This window comes from Acanthochromis polyacanthus, chromosome 11 (genome assembly GCF_021347895.1).
Source record: "Acanthochromis polyacanthus isolate Apoly-LR-REF ecotype Palm Island chromosome 11, KAUST_Apoly_ChrSc, whole genome shotgun sequence".
NCBI classification, from domain to species: domain Eukaryota; kingdom Metazoa; phylum Chordata; class Actinopteri; family Pomacentridae; genus Acanthochromis; species Acanthochromis polyacanthus.
The window spans coordinates 39,160,109-39,182,704 of NC_067123.1; the positions used below are offsets into that span (position 1 = coordinate 39,160,109).

A 22,596-nucleotide genomic window follows, 5' to 3' on the forward strand; every position below is an offset into this window, starting at 1 on the left:
AAAGGAATGATTCAGAAATGTTTTGTATTACACGTATTTGTAGCACGTCTTCTTCTCAAATCTACAGGATTTGAATTTAAATGCTTTTTTAAATTGTTTTCTACATTGTAGATTAATACTGGAGATGAACACTTTTTGTTTACAGCTTAATTCTATATGTATTCTTTTGTAATTAATCTACAATGTGTAAGATAATTTTTTAAAAAAAAGCACTGAATGAGAAGGTGTGCCCAGACTTTTGACTGGTCATGTATGTTTTAAATTTCATTTCATTTTCCATGTTTCCCAAAAATGCCAAATATTGTAGGCTGAATTGATGATATGCAGGGTGACATGAATTTAAAACTATTTTCCTCTCATGTTTAAGCATTAGAAGAGAAAGGACGCAGAGGAGGACAGCAGGGCACAGTGAGGACAGAAGGGATGAACATCGTGACGTGTTAGAGCGTCCAAAATGGCACTGCACTGTAAACAATGCAGTAACCTCAGAAACAGCAGCAGTCTGAGCTTCAGCTCCCTCTGCTGGCCGCTCAGAAACTTCTTCATCCCTCAGTCTGCAGTGTTCAAGCACAATGATGGTCATTATGTCATAAATTCAGTGGCATGTGAACCTAAATATCTATTTAAAAAATGAAGTGGGTCCACATGACACCTCTAAATGTTAAATGGAACCACAGATGCTGCCTTCAGGGACCGTTTGAAATATCTCTAGCCACGTTCCCCCACAACAAATTAGGAAAACAGTTTTTTTTTAACCTGACTTTATATGCTCGAAGCATTCTCATCATGTTAAAACAACAGTGTTTGTCACATGCAACAGTGAAATGCTGCTTTCTGGAATATATAACATGTAATTAAAAACAGCTATGTGGCATCAGAAGCACATTATTGTGTAAAATATTGTTTTATGTTGTGGTTTTCAGCGTAAAGACACACTTTTTTATCCTTCTTTAAAGCTCAACATTCATTTTTTCGCTCTCCAGAGAACTCAATCAGCTGTCACCATGTAAGAAAAAGTAGTCTTTAAATTAATCCATGTATATGTATATATCAAACTGAACTAGGACGTCCAATTAATTCTCTAAAAACGTCAAGCTGATCCCAAATGCTGCAGCAGAGTTCTGACAGACACCAGCAAAAGAGCTCGTATTTCTTTCATATTATTTTCTCTTTGTTGGCTCCCTGTAAGATCCAAAATAGTTTAAAATTCTCCTCACATCTAAAGCTCTTGATGACCAAACTCCATCATATTTTATAGACATTTATGTACCATTTTATCCCAGCAGAACGCTTCACTGTCAGACTGCAGGCTTTCTTGTGCTTTATAGATTTTCTTAAAGCAGAATAGGATGTGAAACTTTCTGATTTATCCCTTTTAGTGATGCTTTCATGTGTACAAATGTTCCAACAAATCAAACCACATGACTATTTAGAGCACTATTTAGGGAATGCCTTTTCTTAGGTGATTGTTTTAAAGACGTACAAACACGTCAGAACTTTTCCTCCTCTGCAGCCGGATGATAATGAGGTGCAGTCAGACAGTGCTGTATCAGCGGTCTGGATACAAAAGAAGAGGATGCAGGTATCTGACACAAACAGGACCAAGAGTGAGTCAGCTCTGGCTTTGGTTGTACAGAAGGGTCAAAGCCAGCTGGACTTTCTCAGGAGACTCAGATCGTTTAATGTCTGCAGAAGCATGGCGCAGATGTTTTCTAACTCGGTGGCCTCCAGCGTCATCTTCTACGTTGTAGTGTGCTGAAAGCAGCTGACAGGAACAGACTTAAGCTCATCAGGAGAGCTGGCTCTGTCCTGGGGATGAGCTGGAGTCTTTGTTGGAGTTCTCAGAGAAGAAGAGGCTGAGGAAGCTGCTCAGCATCACGGACAACCCCACTTAGACCACCGAGGTGCACCTCAGAACGCCACAGGAGGTCCTTCCTACCTGAGGCAATCAGACTGTACTATTCCTCCCCCTTCTGCAGAGAGAATACAAACAACGAAAATAAGGCGGAAAAAATGCAAGCCAGACAAAACTGAGACTCAAAACTGAGAAACAAAACGGCAAAAAATGCGACAAACAAGACCAAACAAAACAAAGAGACAAAAAGTTAGACAAAAAAGTAATAAAGCGACAAAAAAATGGACAAATGACAAAGAAAAAAAATGACAAAAGTGAGAAATAAAGCATCAAGAAAGCAGACAACACAAGCGAGACAAATACACAAAATGACAAATAGCACAAAATGACGAAAATAATACAAAAAATGCATGGCAGACAAAAATGAGACACAAAACAACAAAGAAATGACACAAAATGACAAAAAACAACCGAGACAAAAAGGAAACACAAAACGACAAAAAAATGAGACAAAGAATTTGACAAAAACAGTTACAAAGCAAGAAAAAAATGGGTTAATGGCAAAGATGAGAAAAAAATACACAAACAAGACGAAAACTGACAAAAACGAGACACAAAACAAAGAATGAAGCAAAAGACAAACTAACAAAAATAAGACACAACAAAACAAAATTGAGAAACAAAATGGCAAAAAATGTGACAAACACTAACAAACAAATCAATAAGAGACAAAAAATAGACAACAACAGTATTCAAGCGTCAAAAAGTGGACAAATGACAAAAACAAGACAAAAATGACAAAAGTAAGAAACAAAACAACAAAAAATTAGACAACAAAAGCGAGACAAAAAAACAACAAAACGACGAATAACACAAAATCACACAAATATAACAAAAAAAAATCACAGCTGAGACAAAAAGGGAATGCAAAACAACAAAAACCAGAAACAAAACAACAAACCATGAGACGAATGACACAAATCTGGCAAAATATTATCAATCAATAGTAATCAATTACGTTTTTTTTTTTTATTCTAACGTCTTCATCTTTCTGTGTAAGTTTCCATAAGCAGGTGTGAACTGGCGTTATATAAAAGAAACCAAACTGAATTGAAATGAAAGTCAACATGGCAATGACCGACACACCCTTTTGAACATGAACACAGCACGTCACATTTCCGGGGCCATTTACGGGAAGCACCTGAACGCAGCACCACATTAGCAGCACTCCGGCGGCGGTGAAAAGGTAGGTCCTGTCAGTGTCACAAACTGTGATTTACACACGAAAAACGGCGAAAGATCGTCAGAGAAACCTCGATGCAGCCCAGAGGACGTGTTTCGGAGTTAAATGTGCCTCGGTTGGTCCGTTGACAGATGAACTGGGCTCACCGGCAGCTGTCAAAACAAACCGTTTCCTTCTGCTAACTTCGGGCTAGCGCGGCTCTAAAATCTCCGCCGAAAGTTACCGGTTGGGGTTTTACGGTGATTTAGCGCAAACGTGGCATCGAGTCTTACTTACACATTTACATTTACCTTCCCGGCGCGTTGTTTTGTCGTTATACGTGCTTTAAAACAACTTTAAACGGTGTTTTTGCTGTGGGTGGGGGTCCGGCGGATGTAACTTCAGTTAGCTACCGACCAGCTTAGCTGACGTTAGCTCGCCTCGCAGGAGTAAACTTTTCAGCATTTCACGTCTAGTAGCTCCTAAAAGCTGCCGGCAGGCGTTTATTTTGTGCTCTAAATGCTCTAAATTTGCAAGATATAAGTAGATTACGATCTGGCCCGCGATAGAAGTATGTTTTTCTAAGTTTCTGCCATGGCTTTGTATGCGGAAGTGAGTGAAAAAAGCACAGTGTCACTTCGGGGAAACTGGTTGAATGTTAAATCATTCAGAGCTCAAAGACTTAGAAACTAAGAAATTATTATCACAGGTTTGTACACACTTAAGGGATTAATGCTAAATTAACTGTGTGTTGTGTCATTTTGATTAAACCCACAACAGTGTTGAATGAAGGAGCATTTTTCTAGTTTCCTGTAGGCAGCACCTTAAAGAAAATGGATTTAATCCAGTAATTATAGCTGGAATATGTTGAATTTGTTATTATATGTAATTACAAAATATTTTGTTTTGTGCAGTTTTCTTTAAATTGTAAAGATTTTTTTTCTTTTTAGCTGCAGATCACATTTAAAAGTTATTTGCAGCAAAGGCAATCAGATTCAGAAAACTTTATTTGTTCCCAGGGGGCAATTAAAGAGGCACGTAAAGCAGTCAGTGCAACAATGACATAATAAGAAATAGGGATAGGTATTTGTACAAATCTAGAGCAAGTATAAATAAAAATAACCACGTTGACAGGATAGATAGATACTTCATTGTCTTTCACAGCATGAAGAACATGAGAAACAAAATCCACCTGTGGCCTACTAAAACAATAATACTCATGTAATAAATAAGTAATATAAGTACTAGCCTATTTTCCTACTGTTTATAATAATATACCTGTCTACATAGAGGGAGAGAATGAGACAGAGATATAGTTTTTTTACACTGTGCAAATATGTAAAGTTATCATTTTCTGCATCTCTAAAAGCTTCACATTTCAAAACTGGACTAACTTGATGCAGATAATGTTGTGTACAAGAAGCAGCAGTACGTGGGAAAGACGCCGCTGTCCGTCCATAATTGTCTGCTTGTGTCTGGATTATCACTGAGGAATGAACCCTCTAACCGGTGTCATCGTCTCTGCAGACACCGCTTACCTTGTCCCCGACTGCTGCCGCTGCTAAATGCCCCAAACAAAGAGTCAGTGATGAAGTGGCAGCTGATACCCTTTACCATTGTCCCTTTTAATAAAGCAGCAGCCTGGATATGCAAGCTGCTCAGCGTCTGGCTGATCACAGGTTCTCCAGCCAGTACGGACTGAACACTGCTTTATAGCGCCGCCACTGTTTCCGTCGACTAAACCTGACACCCGAAACAAGTCGGCTGGAAGCTGCAGCTTGTTTACACGAAGCCCAAACACCTAAGACACCGAAAAGAAGGGAAGGGAATGTTAATTTGTTCACAGTCATTTAGAAAATCTCAAACTGTGGTGCCTTGCATTGACCAAGTAATCATTTCACCACTACTAGTAGGTAAAATGCATCCATCCACAGATAGATAGATGGAGTGATAAATAGACTTTTCACACAAGTAGTTTTGAAAGGATTACCTCATTAACCTACAGACGACTTATCTACTTTTGTTTCATTTCCATTATGAATCAAACCGCCTGTTATTTTCTTCAGTAATTTTTCCAAAGTAGTTTTAAATTGCACATTTTGCACAACCAAAACCACTAGTAAATCCAGTGTAATACCACAGAAATACAAGAAAACGCCTAAATATTCACATTTTCTCATGTATTTGCTTAATTTTTTTCTCACAATTAGTAATAAAACTAGAAAGTAGTTGCAAGTGAACTCTATATCAATCGTCTGTGGATTCGTCAACTCATCCGTCAACAGGGGGGTGATATGTTATAATCTTAAAGAGATAACGAAAGTCTAATTTGCAGTAAATGTGCTCTGTTTCTTTAAATCTGCAAATCATATCTGTGGTGATTTGAGAAGTGTTGTCAGATATTAAATAGAGCAGAGAAACTGCACAACACAGGTTGCTGGCTCAGTTATTAGAGTGTAAAATGAGGAGTTTCATATTGTCTACTATGTAAAAAGAAGCAATTTCACCACATTTCTATGTTACATGATGAAGTGCTTCCCATTTTAGTCTGCCCAGCTATTTAAAAACAACCTTAAGAAGTCTTCAAATTATCCAGAACAGTTATGAATCTGTTTGCATTTGTCAAGTTGTAACATTGAGGTTCTTGTGATTTTTAGATGTTTTTAGTATTTGTGTATTATTGGTATTATAATATTGTAAATGTAGCATTTACACTGACAGAAAATTGTCATTAATTATGATTATATATCAGCTGATGATTTGCCCTCTGAACCCCCAACAGTTTCGGGGTGTTTTTTTACTCCACATCCCAGACATATTTTACCGCTTGTATTTTTTTTTTTATAAATGTTTTTGGTTTCTGTCTGTCACCTCCCAGCTCTGGGTAAACACAGCCTGCAGTTCACTCTAAAATGCCCAGAGTGGCCTTTGGAGCTCAGAAGTTTTAGTTTTTAGCAAAATTGGTTCAAGCAAGCACTTTATTTTTGTCATTTTTTTTTAAATGAGATGTTTAAAAATTTGCTTAAAATATGACTTTATGTGTAGATTTAGTGAAATTTTCCAAGGGAACAGAACATAGATGAAGAACCAGTGAAGAGTTCTTCAGTTTTTAGCTAGTGGATGCTGTAATTTGGCTCCCCCCCCCCTTCTTTATTAAGATAACATGTCTTTTGAACCAGCCAGTGGGTTTTGGGTTCGGTTGGTTCATAATATTTGTGAATAAATTACTTCTAATATGCATATTTGCATATTAGAACTTGCATAATTAGATCTTTTCAGCTATGTTTAAAGTCATTCCTCGTCAGATGTCCCAGGTTTGCCTTTAATTTCCTGTCTTCCTCCACCTCAGATGCAGACTATAAAGTGTGTGGTGGTCGGCGATGGTGCAGTGGGAAAGACCTGCCTGCTTATCTCTTATACCACCAACAAGTTTCCCTCTGAATACGTCCCCACGGTGAGTAACGCTCTGATAACGCAAACACGTCGACAAACACTTTGTATGCTCTGCTGCAAGCTGATCGTGTCTGAAATGGGTAGTGCGATTTTCCGTTTGCGCTCAGGATGCTGCTCTTTGGTGTCGCACAGGAAGTGATACTTGTTGAAGCGTCTGGACCGAACAGACACAAAACAAACGTGCGAGTTCCACAAGCAGCCATCCATCGCTGAAAGTACAGCAGGGTTCACCGTAAACTGAAGGAGAAATACGTCACAGTGAAGCATGCACATGATTTTACTGCTCAGAGAGAGTTGACGTTTTAGGTGCACTCACTGTTGTTTTTGCCTTCAAATAAATGGACAATAAAATAAAACCCATTTTGTAGGGATGTCTCTATCAGTTCTTTAATTTCAGATGTCTGCTGACACCGAGTCCCAAACCAAAACTTTTTTCTGAGACAGTACGGTCTCATAATGCATACTTTGAGCAAAATTAACCCTTTGCGCTTCAGTGTCCCGCCCGCGGTACACTTTAAGATGCGCTAAAATATTTCGCTTAATTGACCGACTCTGCAAACTCGATGATACAAACATGATACATCGATGGAAAGCTTAGATTCTCATGAATCCGCCGGTATAAACCACTTTCAGATGTGATTACCACAGCGGGTAATATAAACACATTTGTCCGACAAACAACAAATATCCATCCATCCGTTCTCTATACACGGCTTCAACGCACACAGCGCGACTCACATTTCCAGGTTCATTATTACACACAGATGAAAATATTCCACAAAAAACAGCCATAATCCAACCTTTTACATCCAGACGAAACAAGCCAGTAACATATTTTGTCCAAAACATGTCTTGAAGTCAGTATATACTCCACGAATAGGTCGTTTTTGAGGAAATGCACCTCGCGATGCGCGTCCAATAGTCCCTGTATTTCTCGTCATATTTTTATTTACAAACAGAATATTAGCAATTTTTTTGTACTGAAAATGGCTGGAATTGACTGCAGCTTAAAGGGTTAAAGCATTAAAATCAGTCCAGTGTAGAGGCTTGCTAAAGGAACGGCTCTGCATAGGAAAAATGCACGATCCACGATTTTCCTTCATCTTTTTTTTCCGGTCCATTTAGTACTGCGTTATAGTAGCAGGACTAGAACACTCAAAATGACCAATACTATCACAGTTCAAGTTCACAGTGGTGCAGTAGGAACTTTAACATTTTCCCTTATTGCAGAGTTGTCGTAAAGTTAGTAGAATACAAAATGAACAGAAATTTCAAATTGGTAAATCCACCATGAGTCACATCTGATTAAAAACCTCGTAGGTGGTCAGGAACCGCGTTGTAAAGGTCAGATGCTGCGTATAAAGTGTTGTTTTGATTTGAATCATGTTCAAAGGGAGATGCTTTACATACTAAAGCGCTAAAAGAAGGAGAAAACCTGCATTTTCCACCACAGTGATGCTCTGAATGATCGTCCAGCGCGGCGGCGGTAGATTGAGTTACCGTCTCTGTAATCTGGTTGGCTTTGTCGTCTGGCACAAGGGAATTTCTCTTCCCTTTGAGAAGTATCGTCTAGTCTGTGTTGCCTTGGTACAGCTGTTTTGCTTTAGACTTAGTGCTGTATCATATTGGTGTTATTGAACGCAGTTCTGTTAAAATGATCGTATTACAGATAATATAATTGGACAACATATAATTGCAACAAATTATGTTCTCCCTTTTTGTCAGCGGATGTAAAACGATTGGACTTTTGTTAGTGGACAGGAATGCTGATATGCTTTATAAAAATGCTTTGCACTGGATTGGGATGTTTCTACCTTTTAGTAGAAAACACACTTATTTTCTCATTTGCTGAGAGTTAATTGAGATGATCCATGTTACTCAGGGTTAGCTTAGCTTAGCATAAAGACTGGAAGCAGTGGGAAATAGCTAGCATGACTGTGCCCAAACCAGATTGTTCTGTTGATGGTTCTCTTGTTTAATTAGTTGTTTGTGGAGGCCAGATGGCTGATACAGATTATAGGTAGAAAGAAATTCTGATCTCAGTGTGTATTGGCTGATATTGTTAATTAATTTTCCACAAGCTCCTTATTGATTTTCAATGAACACAAGTGCTCTGCTACATGTGCTACCTCAGTGCTGATAGTATTATGAACAATGGATCAACTGCGTGTTGACTCCGTTTTTAAATTCCCTCTTTCTCTGTTATGTTCTGTTAAAAAAAAAGGTTTTGTATTGATGTATATTGGACAACAAGCTCTAATAAGAGATCTACAGTATCGACGAACAGATTTATTGGTTCGACTTCAGTTGTTTGACGTGTAAAAGGTCAGAAAATTGTGTAAAATATTGATTTGTGTTTCCCAAACCCAAGACTACATCTGCAAATGTCTTGTTTTATCCAGAACCCAAACATATTCAGTTTACTGTCATAGAAGTGGGAAGAAACCTGAAAATATTCACATTTAAACAGGAATTCAGTCACCAAAGAACAGCATTTCGAAAATGGAAAAATAAGCTAATCACTGCAGCAGAGATGTGGTTTTCCAGACGGATGCTACATTTATCTTAAACGGCCAGAATAACAAATGAAGATGATTTAATAACACTAAACACACATCACACGCGTCTGAACAAAATTATGAAATGACGAACCACATTTTTAGACACATCATAATGAAAGAAAACTGGAATATGTCGTCACAACTGGAATAATTAGTGGGAAGAGAGGACGAGTCAGACAGAAAATGATGGACTGGCATCAGGGCTACACATGGAACGATTGAAAGTCACAATTCAGAAAGAAAAAGATCAGATTGGATGCAGAGAAATGATCGCCTACGCTGAATGACACGGCACTGGATTGTCTGATTCAAACAAATGATTTCTCAGAATTCCATTTTTTTAGAAAGCAAGCTGTACTTGAAATCACATCTTCACTCCGCCAGTCATTTGTTGCGTTTCCGCAGCATACTGTAGTGTGCATTTAGAAGTATCCCATTAGAAAAAGTTAAATTTTTTTCAACACCACTTTGTTGTTTTCCAGTTGCTGTAAATCTGTCTGATATGAGCTTCTCCGCCTGCTTGCTGTTTTGTTCGATTCTTTCGTTCTCTGTGCGTTAACTTCTTTAAGGTGGTTTTGTGTCTGTAGCTGCAGGATTTACAGACGTACATTTACGTCCGTGCACATCCGGTTTGATTCGTGACTGCTCTGAAGTGTCGTGTCATGCTGTAGCAGCGCGATGAGGAAGCTGCATCACTGCCTCTGCAGCCTGATGCAGAATGTGGCCCAGACTTTAACGTCAGCTCGACTGATCCTGCAAACTCTGGCTTTTTTGGTTCGTGACTGGCCGTTGACAGGCAGGGCTGGAAATATCTCAAACAGCCCGACTTGATGGGCAGCTTCACCGACCGGTGGCTGCAAACTGATGAGTAATTCTCTTCTGTTTTCTATCGGTACCCTGTCGCTCTGTCCGTCAGCGGTCAGCACAGTTTGATCAGAGGATTGCAGAAGCAACAGTGCTGACTCAACTTTATCTTCCTCTTCCTCTCTCCCTGTCCATCTCTCTCACCTCCCTCCCCCCGTGTTATTTTTGGCTGTGCGGTTTGACTTCATTCTTCCTATTTAAGGTTTCTACTTGGTTTTCCTCACCTAAACACATTTATAGAGTTTAGGAAATACCGGTATGGGTTTACATGAATTCCAGATTGAATAAGAGATATTTATTAGGGCAACCATTCATAGATAAAGTAAGATAATGAGTTAAATACCTGACATATCAAGGCAAATAGCGTTTTGAACATTCAGCAGTTCCTGGGTGTTTATTGCTACTCTACTGTGGGTTAATTTTTCCAATGCAGTAAAACTCCTGTGCAACCATGGCTAGAAGTGTTTTCTGTGGAATATGACACAATTATAATGCCTAGACTATAATCTGGTTTACGCATTATTATTTCCATGTTTCCAAGGTGTTGCCAGCATTGGAACAACATGTAGCTCTACATACTACAGATGTTTTACTTAATATATCTGCATTCACCAGCCAGTCTCCAACTGTTCCTGACTGATGTTTGGTGTGCAGTTGGTAGTTTGCAGGTTTTTTTTCTTTGAAAATGCTGAAATGTACAAGAACAGTGGGTAAAGATCGGGACCACAGAGGTGAACAAAATCTCTATCCTGCCTTAGAAAGCCAAAAGGAAGATGTTCCCCTCTGAGTTCATCAATATCAGTGACACCTTTGTTAATGTTTTAGGAGTAAATACATAAAATAAAAATGATAAAAAGCTGTCAGTTAACAAGAAAAACAAACAAATAGTAGTGCTGTTAAACAATTAAAAGGCTTAATCAGATTAATCATAGGGGTGCTGTGGATTAATTTTGATTAATCATGATTCAATAGAATTCATTTTTAATCCAAAATAATCGCGTTTCATTTTGCATGAACAAGAACACTCAAGAAAGAAGGGAAGATTGATTGATTGATTGATTGATTAGGGCTGTCAAACAATTAAATTGTTTAATCAGATTATTTACAGTGTTGCTCTGGAATAATTTTGATTCGTCACGATGAAATATAATTCATTTAATGTATACTGCGTTTCATATCATATATATATATATATATACATACATACACATCTGTGCACTGCTAATGGGTTCATTGCCTTAAAATCTTTAATCAGATTTATCATGATGATGATTAATCTGCTTTTAACGCGTTCATTTTAACAGCCCGAATAAATATATCATTAAGATTTATGGAATATTTCAAACATTTTGCTGACACAGCCCATGGACTTGCATTAATTTATCTTTATTTTAATACTCTAGCATGGCATCACCAGATAAATGCAAATTAGTGTGAAACCTCTCAGTTCATTTTTATTTCAAAGCTTCCATGTGTGCAGCCAAAATACCTCTGGACAAAATTAGACGAGAATTTACCCGATCAGAGCAACGAAACACCCGGCAAGCTGAGTGAACGACGACTATAAACAGGTGCAAGTGCAGCTGATTGTTCTTCTTTTAGGCTAAATGTACGATAATGACACAATAGCAGACTCAAAAGACCATCCGACAGAAGCAGCGGCCATCTTGTTTGTTTATGAAACTGCCTCAGTGACGCTCCTAAACTCACCAAACACATGAGATAAACAGCTGTGACTGCTGGTCTGTTCACAGGTAGGCCATGAGAAAGTCTGAGAGATTCTGCCAAAGTCAGACACATGAGCGCTTAGATTCTAGAGAGTAATCTAATATGTTGTGAAGAATGTTGTTGCAACATTCAAGAATTAAGCTGTAATGTTTCTGAGAAAAATTTTGGAGTTAAGATGTGATGTTTCCAGATAAGTTGTAATATTACAATGTATTTTAAGACTGTTTTAATTTAAAAAAACATTTAAGAAAAACAAATTATTTAGTTGTCATCATAGTGAATAACAACACAGTTTTACATGCGTCAAGTCAGCTCAACATTTGGATCAATCTGCAACAGTGAAGCAACTTTTTATTGCTTATTGTCCATTGTTATTATCGTATGCACAACATCCTGTTCCTCCCAGTCGTATCCTATTGTTAGTAACAGCTTTATTGCTCCACATCAACGCTCTAGCTTTATCTTAAACCTTTGAGACCAGCTATCATGCAGCTGAAGAACCGGTTTCTGCACAAAAACCTTTCAACTGTATAGCATCGTACATTTAAATAATAATAGTGTTGTTTTTTTTGAACACCATCAGCCTCTTCTGGATCCTTCTAGCTGCTGTTTGCAGACTCGGCACAGCTCCAGAATCAGCTATTTCCTGTGGTAGTCTGGAGATTCATCACAGTAAACCTGTGCAAATTTCACTCTTACTTCACTGTGTTGTTTTTTTGTTTTTTTTTGCTGAGCGTTTTCACATCAGCGTTGCATCTCGTTGTGTTGTTTCCCGTCAGTCAGCTGACAGCCACCACAATAACAAAACAGGAGAGTGGAAGTTTTGTCCAGGAAATAATTCCTTTAGAAACAGGTCAGCAGACCATAATTTAATATCTCATCCATGGCATTTTATCTGGAGCGTCCTTGTTGGGTGGTTTCTTCCAGGAAATGTGAATGGAACATTCAGAGCAGAGTGACTAAAGTGAAGTAACCGTCTCTCTAAATAACACAGATACTGTTGGGGGACTTTTCTGTGCAGCTGTTTTCCACCAGTCTGTTGTGATCTGACTGTTTCCAGCAGCTTCTACAGTCTGAGCTCCATCCAAACACATCATCATCACAAACCTGTGTCTGCTGTGCTCTGTGTTTCTGTGTGTGAACGGTGAGCTAGTGTTTTAGTGAAACATGTTTGCCTCACCCTTCCACCGAGGCTTCTGTCTAAACGTGACCTAAGTAGTACCTCTGTGTTTCCGTTACTGCTGGTGTGTTTCTGAGCGTCGCACCATAAACTGTCTTGTCAGTCTGTCTGAGTAAAGTCCAAGGCTGCTTTCTAATTCTGGAAAAGGCATAAATAACATTTAAAGAAGGAAAGAAACAGTTCATTCAACAGCCTTTCCTCAGAGCTAAAATTTCAAACCCAAACTGCGCCATCCACCTCAAACTACTGAACAACAAAAGGAGTGTCCAACATGAGGCCCGTGGTCCAAAAGTGGTCCTCCAGAGGGTCCAATCCGGCCCTCATAGTGTAAAAATTACAGAGAAGACATTAACTGCAGATTGTAAATTAGTAAAACTATAAATTTAAAATAATTTCTAGACCATGACAAGTTGTTTGGATCAGAAAGTAAAATCCCAGATTGGTCGTTGTTGTAATATTTTGTCTGACTTTTGTTGTTTTTTGGTCTTTTTTTGTCTGGCTTTTACCATTTGTGTCATGATTTTGTCGTTTTGTTTCACGGTTTTGTCATTTTTTTTGTCTTGTTTGTGTCTTTTGTTTAATTTTTCCTTCTTTTGTGTAGCATTTTTGTCGTTTTTTGTCTCGCTTGCGTTGTCTATTTTTTGGTTGTTTTGTTTCTCACTTTGTCATTTCTTGTCTCGTTTTTGTCGTTTTAACTTTTTTGTCAAACTTTTTGTCTCTTTGTTTTGTGTTGTGTGTCTCATTTTTTGTCGTTTTGTTTCTTGCTTAATAGTTTGTCTTGTTTTGTGTTTTGCTTTGTTCTTTTGTGTAGCATTTTTGTCGTATTGTGTCTTTTTGTCTCGCTTGTGTTGTGTATTTTTTGGTCGTTTTATTTCTCCCTTTTGTCATTTTCTGTCTTGTTTTTGTTGCGTCGTAACTTTTTTAGTCAAATTTTTTTGTCGCTTTGTTTTGTTTGTATAATGTTTTATCATTTTGTTTCTTGCTTTTGTCATTTTTGTAATATTTTGTGTGTTTTTTGTCTGAATTTTGTCATTTGTCTCATCTTTTGTCATTTTGTTTCTCGATTTTGTCGTTTTTTTCTAATTTTTGTAACATTTTGTCTCGTTTTTTGTTGTTTTTTTGTCTGACTTTAGTCAATTGTCTCATGTTTTTGTCATTTTGTTTCTCATTTTGCATTTTTTTCTCCGTTATTTAGAGGATATTATGTTATGATTGTACCAATCCTGCCCTCTTGAAATCAGAACTGAACTAAAATGAGTTTGACACCCCTCGTTTAACGACTGCACCGATAAAAATCCAAACTAATTTCAAATCATTCGGCTGTCCTCCCCGTTGTGCAGTGATTCTCTGCTGCCAGAGCTCCTGTAACACTCACTAGAAGTCCCGTTCTGTCAGCCCTGCAACTTGAGTTTAATTTTTTTCCAGTTGAAGTTCCAAAGAAAAGTCCTGACTGTGCAGCTGCCAGTGGTTCCAGAAACATCTGGAGCTGTTATGCCATCTCCTGACTCATGACACTTACTGCCCTGACATGTTGCACCAGCAGAACTTTTCCGTCAGCGTTCACATCACCATAAAACATACAAAAAACATCAGCATTACTTTAATTTGTCGGTTCAGATTTCTGGAAAAGCATAGCTGAACTCTTACTATGTTGGGGTGAAACAAGCAGATGAGATGTCAAACTTTTTTCCCCCTATTTGTCTTAGCTGTTTGACTATTTTTAAAAGCTTTTAAAAAGTCTAAGATTTAAAAACAAATTGGGAAAGAATAAAATTTTTCTGACATGTGATTTGATCAATGATTTTTTTAAAAATGTAAACTTCAGTTCAGTAGTTGCTCTGTGATGTATTTTCAACATGTGATGGAGCGCTACCACATGAGATACCATCAAAAGTGTGACTGTCACACGAGGAAAAACCCACAGGAGTCAGTAAAACCACCGACACACAGTTTGTCATCTGTGCTGCATGCATTAGCTGTAACCATGAAGTGGCAATGTGCTGCAATTAAATAAAACTGATTTACAGCGTTCGTCTCTTTATTTAACAGCCACACTTCGTTTATCACAAACTGCAGCTTCTGTGGCTTACCCTGCTGTACAAGAACATTGTTGTTCTTGGATATGATTATTTTTGACGTGAAGTGACAATACATGGGGTGTTTGGCGCTTACACTGAGATCTGTGCGCTTTTCCCTCTATTTTCCTCTTCATTTAGACTCCGCCAACATTTAATTTGGTGAATGTAGTCCTCAAAAGCATACTGGAGACCCTTCTGTCTGCTTCTCTCTGATATCGCTGTAGAATATGTCCAGAAATTTGCACATATCTCCTGAGAAATATCACTCACCGGAACCGCTAAAAACTCCATATTTCATGCTAGGAGGGAAAGCTTGACAGGCGTAGCAACAGTAACTGAGGGGGGCGGGGCTTAGCGAAGGGTCAATTGCACTGTTTCAAATTGCAGTTTTAATTCTAAAATGATTGTTCAGCCCTATTTACAAGGCCTGCTGCATTAAACTTTAACAAAAACACTTGGTACCACATTATTAACTGCTAGCGCCAACACCTGTGTAATATAAACATGTTTTTATTTAAAAACGTAATATTAATCGTTGATCAAATCACAGTATGTCAGAAAAATTTATATTTTCCCAAACTGTTCAACCCTACTTATAATCATGTGTTTGTGTTCTATAATATATTTAATGAGGTATAAATATTTAGTCAAAATGTGGCCGACATTTGTTGCAGATTTAGTCATAGTTCTTTCACAAAAATTCCAATTTAGCTGCATTTGAATAATTAGATTTGCATTAGTTTCAGTTACCAAAATATTAACATTTTAGTGACATTTTGATTTCATTTTTGTTGCCTTCTGCTTATTTTCATTCTCTTAGGTTTTTCTGAGACTACGTCCTCCCCCATTTTTAACATGTACCTTCTTTTTTTAAACTTTATTTTTTATTACTTGTCATGACAAACAGAACAGCATACACACAGAATAATACACCCCCTGTCAAAAGGTTTAGGACGCTTTCTCATTCAAATGAATGGAAACGCGTCCTAAAACTTTTGACAGGGGGTGTAGCCTTCTCAGCATAGTACAGTAAGGGCCAAGCCAAGGGCCAAGATTGATATGAATATTTTCAGAATTTACTTTTTTGCACCAAAACAAAAGAAGAATTTGGAGTTATGGTTATTTACAGGTTATTATGCTGTGATTTTACTGATCCGGTCCACTGGAGATCAAACTGGACTGAATGTGGAACCTGAACTAAGATGAGTTTGACTCTCCTGGTTTATACGGTGAATAAATTGTAAACATGTTGTTGGTCACACTTTAATGAACAAATATATTCCAGCTGCTGTCAGTATTTGACGGTTTTGTGCTCAGTGTTGATGTCGCATCTCCATCAGAGCAGAAAAAGAGACTCTGTGTGTCGGAGCTGTAGACGTGTCTTGTCGAGACCTTGTACATTTCAGGCATCGAGCATTTCAAGTCGCCTGCTGTGAGCCTGCCTGGTTAAATAAAGATCAGAGCTTGAATCCGTGTACGTGCCACTTCCTCTCCTACAGGCTACATTCTCCAGTTTATCTGGAACGTGCCTGTGCATACGGAGCTTCATTAGAGCCAAACGGTGTCTGCAGGCGACAGCAGGCCGACATGTTGAAGTCGTGCTCGATTGGAGCGACTCTTGGACACTCCCTGCTGCAGCTCACCTCCCAGTTCACAGAGCCGAGGCCGGCAGGCATGTCGGGGCCGTGCTGCTTGTTATTGCACGTGGCAGCAGCCTGGAGGCATGGGAGTGATGAAACGGGAGGGAGGAGGGAACTGTGAGGCGACAAGTCTGTTTACCTGGACAGCAGCAAAGCAGTTCCCTCTACGGAGAGAGTTCAGCTCATTTCCAGTATTTTCTTCATTCTGCCATTCACTAATGACAATATTTAAATGGCTGTCAGTCATTTTTAGCTGATTAAAGCCAGTTCGGTTGTTGAATTTGTCATTTATATGCCATTAATTGGTGCTTGGAAACTCTCAGCAATTGTGACCACACCATTATCTCCCAGATTTCATATTTTACTTATTTCTGGCTGGATCAATGTGGGGCCTTGTAGCAAAAAGGTTATGTCACCTTATTCCAGTTACCAATTACATAATATTAAAAAAAAAAAAAACAGCAATTGTTTAGTTGTTTGCTCATGTTGTCAGGGAGACACGGCCGTCAGTAAAATGTGGTAAAACCGCACCTCGACTTGTCAGAAGATGCAGCTGTCAGACCTCTACGCACCGCCCACACCTCAGTGATTCAACTCCTGCACCTCTATGGAAACAGCACAGTCAAACCTGGAGGCAGGTTAACCAGCGTTTCCTGCCTTTAAGGAAATATTTGACGGTATAATCGAAGCACGACTGAAAATACCAGCAAAACGTCCTCATTCAGCTCCTGACAGTGTGCAGGAATTCAGCCTTTCCCTTTCCTTTCCCTCCCTTTAGCCACAGCTTTTGGCGGTAAAGATGCAACGTGAAGAAATTTACATTTTTTTATGTCGCTTTGTCATTTGTTGGGGTCATACCTTTATCCAACTAGGTTCATAAGTAATGCAAATTTGATCTAAATAGCTTCAAAAACACAACACAAAAGTCAGACAAGAAAAGACAAAAAACAGCAATGCAAGACAGAATATTACAAAAATGAGACATAAAATGACAAAAAATGAGACAAACGACACAAAACAAAAGAGATTAAAAAAATTACAAAGGGACAAAAAAAATGGACAAACAGCAAAAAAGAGACACAAAATGACAAAAGCGAGAAACAAAACGACAAGGAAGATATACAAAGCAATGAATAAAACAAAACAAAATGACAAAAATAAGACAAACACAAGCGAGAAAAAGGAAACGCAAAACGACAAAAATGAGAAACAAAATGACAAGGAAGATACACCAAGCAATGAATAAAACAAAACACAAAACGACAAAAATAAGATAAAAACACAAACGAGACAACAAGGAAACACAAAACGACAAAAATGAGAAACAATGACAAAAAAATTAGACAAGCGACATGAAACAAAACAACAAATGAGACAAAAAATCTGACAAAAAAGTTACAAAGCGACAAAAAATGGACAAACGACAAAAATGAGAGAAAAAAAATTACTCAAGTGACAACAACGAGAAACGACGGCAGCAAACAAACAACACAAACGAGACAAAAAGGAAGCAAACAAAAACGATGCACAAAACAACAAATAAAGCAAAACACAAAATGACAAAAATAAGACGACAAAACACAAGTGAGAAAAGGAAACACAACAACAAAAACATGAGACAAACAACAAGTCGGACAAAAAAATAAAAACGACAAAATATTACAAAAATGAAACACAATATGATTTTTTTTAAAAAAGCAATGAACAATCCGGTATTCTCCTTTTTGATAAAAACAACTCGTCATGGTCTGGAAATTATTTTAAATTTTTATACTTTGCAGTTAATGCCTTTTTTTTTTTTTACACTTTACTAAATCCTCCAGTGGGCCGGATTTGGCCCACGGGCCGCATGTTTGACACCCCTGTTCTAAAACACGTTGCTGGTGAACTCTGGGAATCTGGGCTGAAACCAAAAACAGATTCAGAGAAATCCAAGCAACTTTTAATTATTAAAATGTCAAAGATATGCTTAAAATCAACTCAGCTTTCATAAAAAAATAGCCAAAAAGAGACCTGCTGCTGGATTTTAAAGGCATTTTGTGATTATTCCCATGAATCGGAGTATTTGTATTCTGGTAAACATGCAGCAGCATGGAGGTCTGAAGCTGACAAAGAGCTTATCTAACACTTCATGCGTTCTGTTGTGTAAACCTGGTGACCTTTGACGTGCATGCTGGGGAAAGCAGGAAAATCCGTGATGTTTACCGACTTTACTTCCAAAGTAGCTCCAAGTGGCTTTTGAATACTCAGTCCTGTTTACACCTTTGTTTTGGATGACGTTAAAAAGGAAGTGTCTCCGTATTATTAAAGATTTACTTCATGCAGGTGAAATATCAAACATGCTGCAACACTGTGAAAGCTTAAGTGAAAAGGTTGTAGAGTTAGATTAAGGTTTGGTGGTACTGAGTGTCCTGTTTGTCGGGCACATGTCAGCCTGTTAAAGACAACGAGTACGCTTCCTGTTTTGTTTTGATGTGTGCCGCAGATCATATGTCTTTTTCACATTTTTACTTCCTTTTTTCGCCTTCCCTTCTGCTCTCTCGGTCTTACTCTCCACCCTCTGTTTCCTCTCGTCTCCCCCTCTGTCTCCCCCAGGTGTTTGATAACTATGCCGTGACAGTGATGATTGGCGGGGAGCCGTACACTCTGGGACTGTTTGACACTGCAGGTAAAAAAAAATTCAGCACAGTTAATATATAATTCTGTGTAGGATAATAGAAACAATAGCAGCATATAGTAGTAGTATTTGTTGTCCAATTTTGAACTTGTGATCATCCACTAGTGACATAAAATCATCCACTAGTGACATAAAATCATCCACTAATGACATAAAATCATCCATTCGTGACATAAAATCATCCACTAGTGACATAAAATCATCCACTAGTGACATAAAATCATCCATTTGTGACATAAAATCATCCACTAGTGACATGAAATCAACCACTAGTGACATAAAATCATCCACTAGTGACATAAAATCAACCGCTAATGACATAAAATCATCCATTCGTGACATAAAATCATCCACTAGTGACATAAAATCATCCACTAATGACATAAAATCATCCATTCGTGACATAAAATCATCCACTAGTGACATAAAATCATCCACTAGTGACATAAAATCATCCATTCGTGACATAAAATCATCCACTAGTGACATAAAATCAACCACTAGTGACATAAAATCATCCACTAGTGACATAAAATCATCCACTAGTGACATAAAATCATCCATTCGTGACATAAAATCATCCACTAGTGGCATAAAATCAACCACTAATGACATAAAATCATCCACTAGTGACATAAAATCATCCACTAGTGACATAAAATCATCCACTAGTGACATAAAATCATCTATTAGTGACATAAAATCATCCACTAATGACATAAAATCATCCACTAGTGACATAAAATCGTCCGCTAGTGACATAAAATCATCTATTAGTGACATAAAATCATCCACTAGTGACATAAAATCATCCGCTAGTGACATAAAATCAACCACTAATGACATAAAATCATCCATTCGTGACATAAAATCATCCATTCGTGACATAAAATCATCCACTAGTGACATAAAATCAACCACTAATGACATAAAATCATCCATTCGTGACATAAAATCATCCACTAGTGACATAAAATCAACCACTAATGACATAAAATCATCCGCTAGTGACATAAAATCATCCGCTAGTGACATAAAATCATCTTAGTGACATAAAATCATCCGCTAGTGACATAAAATCATCCGCTAGTGACATAAAATCATCCGCTAGTGACATAAAATCATCTATTAGTGACATAAAATCATCCGCTAATGACATAAAATCATCCACTAGTGACATAAAATCATCCATTCGTGACATAAAATCATCCACTAGTGACATAAAATCATCCACTAGTGACATAAAATCATCCATTCGTGACATAAAATCATCCACTAGTGACATAAAATCAACCACTAGTGACATAAAATCATCCACTAGTGACATAAAATCAACCACTAATGACATAAAATCATCCATTCGTGACATAAAATCAACCACTAGTGACATAAAATCATCCACTAGTGACATAAAATCATCCACTAGTGACTTAAAATCATCCACTAATGACATAAAATCATCCATTCGTGACATAAAATCATCCACTAGTGACATAAAATCATCCATTCGTGACATAAAATCATCCATTCGTGACATAAAATCATCCACTAGTGACATAAAATCATCCACTAATGACATAAAATCATCCATTCGTGACATAAAATCATCCACTAGTGACATAAAATCATCCACTAATGACATAAAATCATCCATTCGTGACATAAAATCATCCACTAGTGACATAAAATCATCCACTAGTGACATAAAATCATCCATTCGTGACATAAAATCATCCACTAGTGACATAAAATCAACCACTAGTGACATAAAATCATCCACTAGTGACATAAAATCAACCACTAATGACATAAAATCATCCATTCGTGACATAAAATCATCCACTAGTGACATAAAATCATCCACTAGTGACATAAAATCATCCATTCGTGACATAAAATCATCCACTAGTGACATAAAATCAACCACTAATGACATAAAATCATCCACTAGTGACATAAAATCATCCATTCGTGACATAAAATCATCCACTAGTGACATAAAATCAACCACTAATGACATAAAATCATCCACTAGTGACATAAAATCATCCACTAGTGACATAAAATCATCCGCTAGTGACATAAAATCATCTATTAGTGACATAAAATCATCCACTAATGACATAAAATCATCCACTAGTGACATAAAATCGTCCGCTAGTGACATAAAATCATCTATTAGTGACATAAAATCATCCACTAGTGACATAAAATCATCCGCTAGTGACATAAAATCAACCACTAATGACATAAAATCATCCATTCGTGACATAAAATCATCCATTCGTGACATAAAATCATCCACTAGTGACATAAAATCAACCACTAATGACATAAAATCATCCATTCGTGACATAAAATCATCCACTAGTGACATAAAATCAACCACTAATGACATAAAATCATCCGCTAGTGACATAAAATCATCCGCTAGTGACATAAAATCATCTTAGTGACATAAAATCATCTGCTAATGACATAAAATCATCCGCTAGTGACATAAAATCATCTATTAGTGACATAAAATCATCCGCTAATGACATAAAATCATCCGCTAGTGACATAAAATCATCCATTCGTGACATAAAATCATCCACTAGTGACATAAAATCATCCACTAGTGACATAAAATCATCCATTCGTGACATAAAATCATCCACTAGTGACATAAAATCAACCACTAGTGACTTAAAATCATCCACTAGTGACATAAAATCAACCACTAATGACATAAAATCATCCATTCGTGACATAAAATCATCTATTAGTGACATAAAATCAACCACTAGTGACATAAAATCATCCACTAGTGACATAAAATCATCCACTAGTGACATAAAATCATCCACTAATGACATAAAATCATCCATTCGTGACATAAAATCATCCATTCGTGACATAAAATCATCCACTAGTGACATAAAATCATCCACTAGTGACATAAAATCATCCACTAGTGACATAAAATCATCCACTAGTGACATAAAATCATCCATTCGTGACATAAAATCATCCACTAGTGGCATAAAATCAACCACTAATGACATAAAATCATCCACTAGTGACATAAAATCATCCACTAGTGACATAAAATCATCCGCTAGTGACATAAAATCATCTATTAGTGACATAAAATCATCCGCTAATGACATAAAATCATCCGCTAGTGACATAAAATCATCCGCTAGTGACATAAAATCGTCCGCTAGTGACATAAAATCATCTATTAGTGACATAAAATCATCCACTAGTGACATAAAATCATCCGCTAGTGACATAAAATCAACCACTAATGACATAAAATCATCCATTCGTGACATAAAATCATCCACTAGTGA

The 22,596-nt window shown here is 37.5% G+C and overlaps 1 protein-coding gene across 1 annotated transcript in view; it reads left to right on the top strand.

Moving 5' to 3' along the window:
• The first annotated feature begins 3,012 nt into the window (after positions 1-3,012).
• The window catches only part of LOC110961360 (cell division control protein 42 homolog), a 28,155-nt gene continuing 8,571 nt past the window's right edge, over positions 3,013-22,596 (top strand). Inside the window, exons 1-3 of the mRNA XM_022208946.2 lie at positions 3,013-3,101; positions 6,427-6,531; positions 19,177-19,249. Of these exons, the coding sequence (XP_022064638.1) occupies positions 6,427-6,531; positions 19,177-19,249 (178 nt within the window). The 5' untranslated portion in view covers positions 3,013-3,101. The remainder of the gene's footprint in view (positions 3,102-6,426; positions 6,532-19,176; positions 19,250-22,596) is intronic.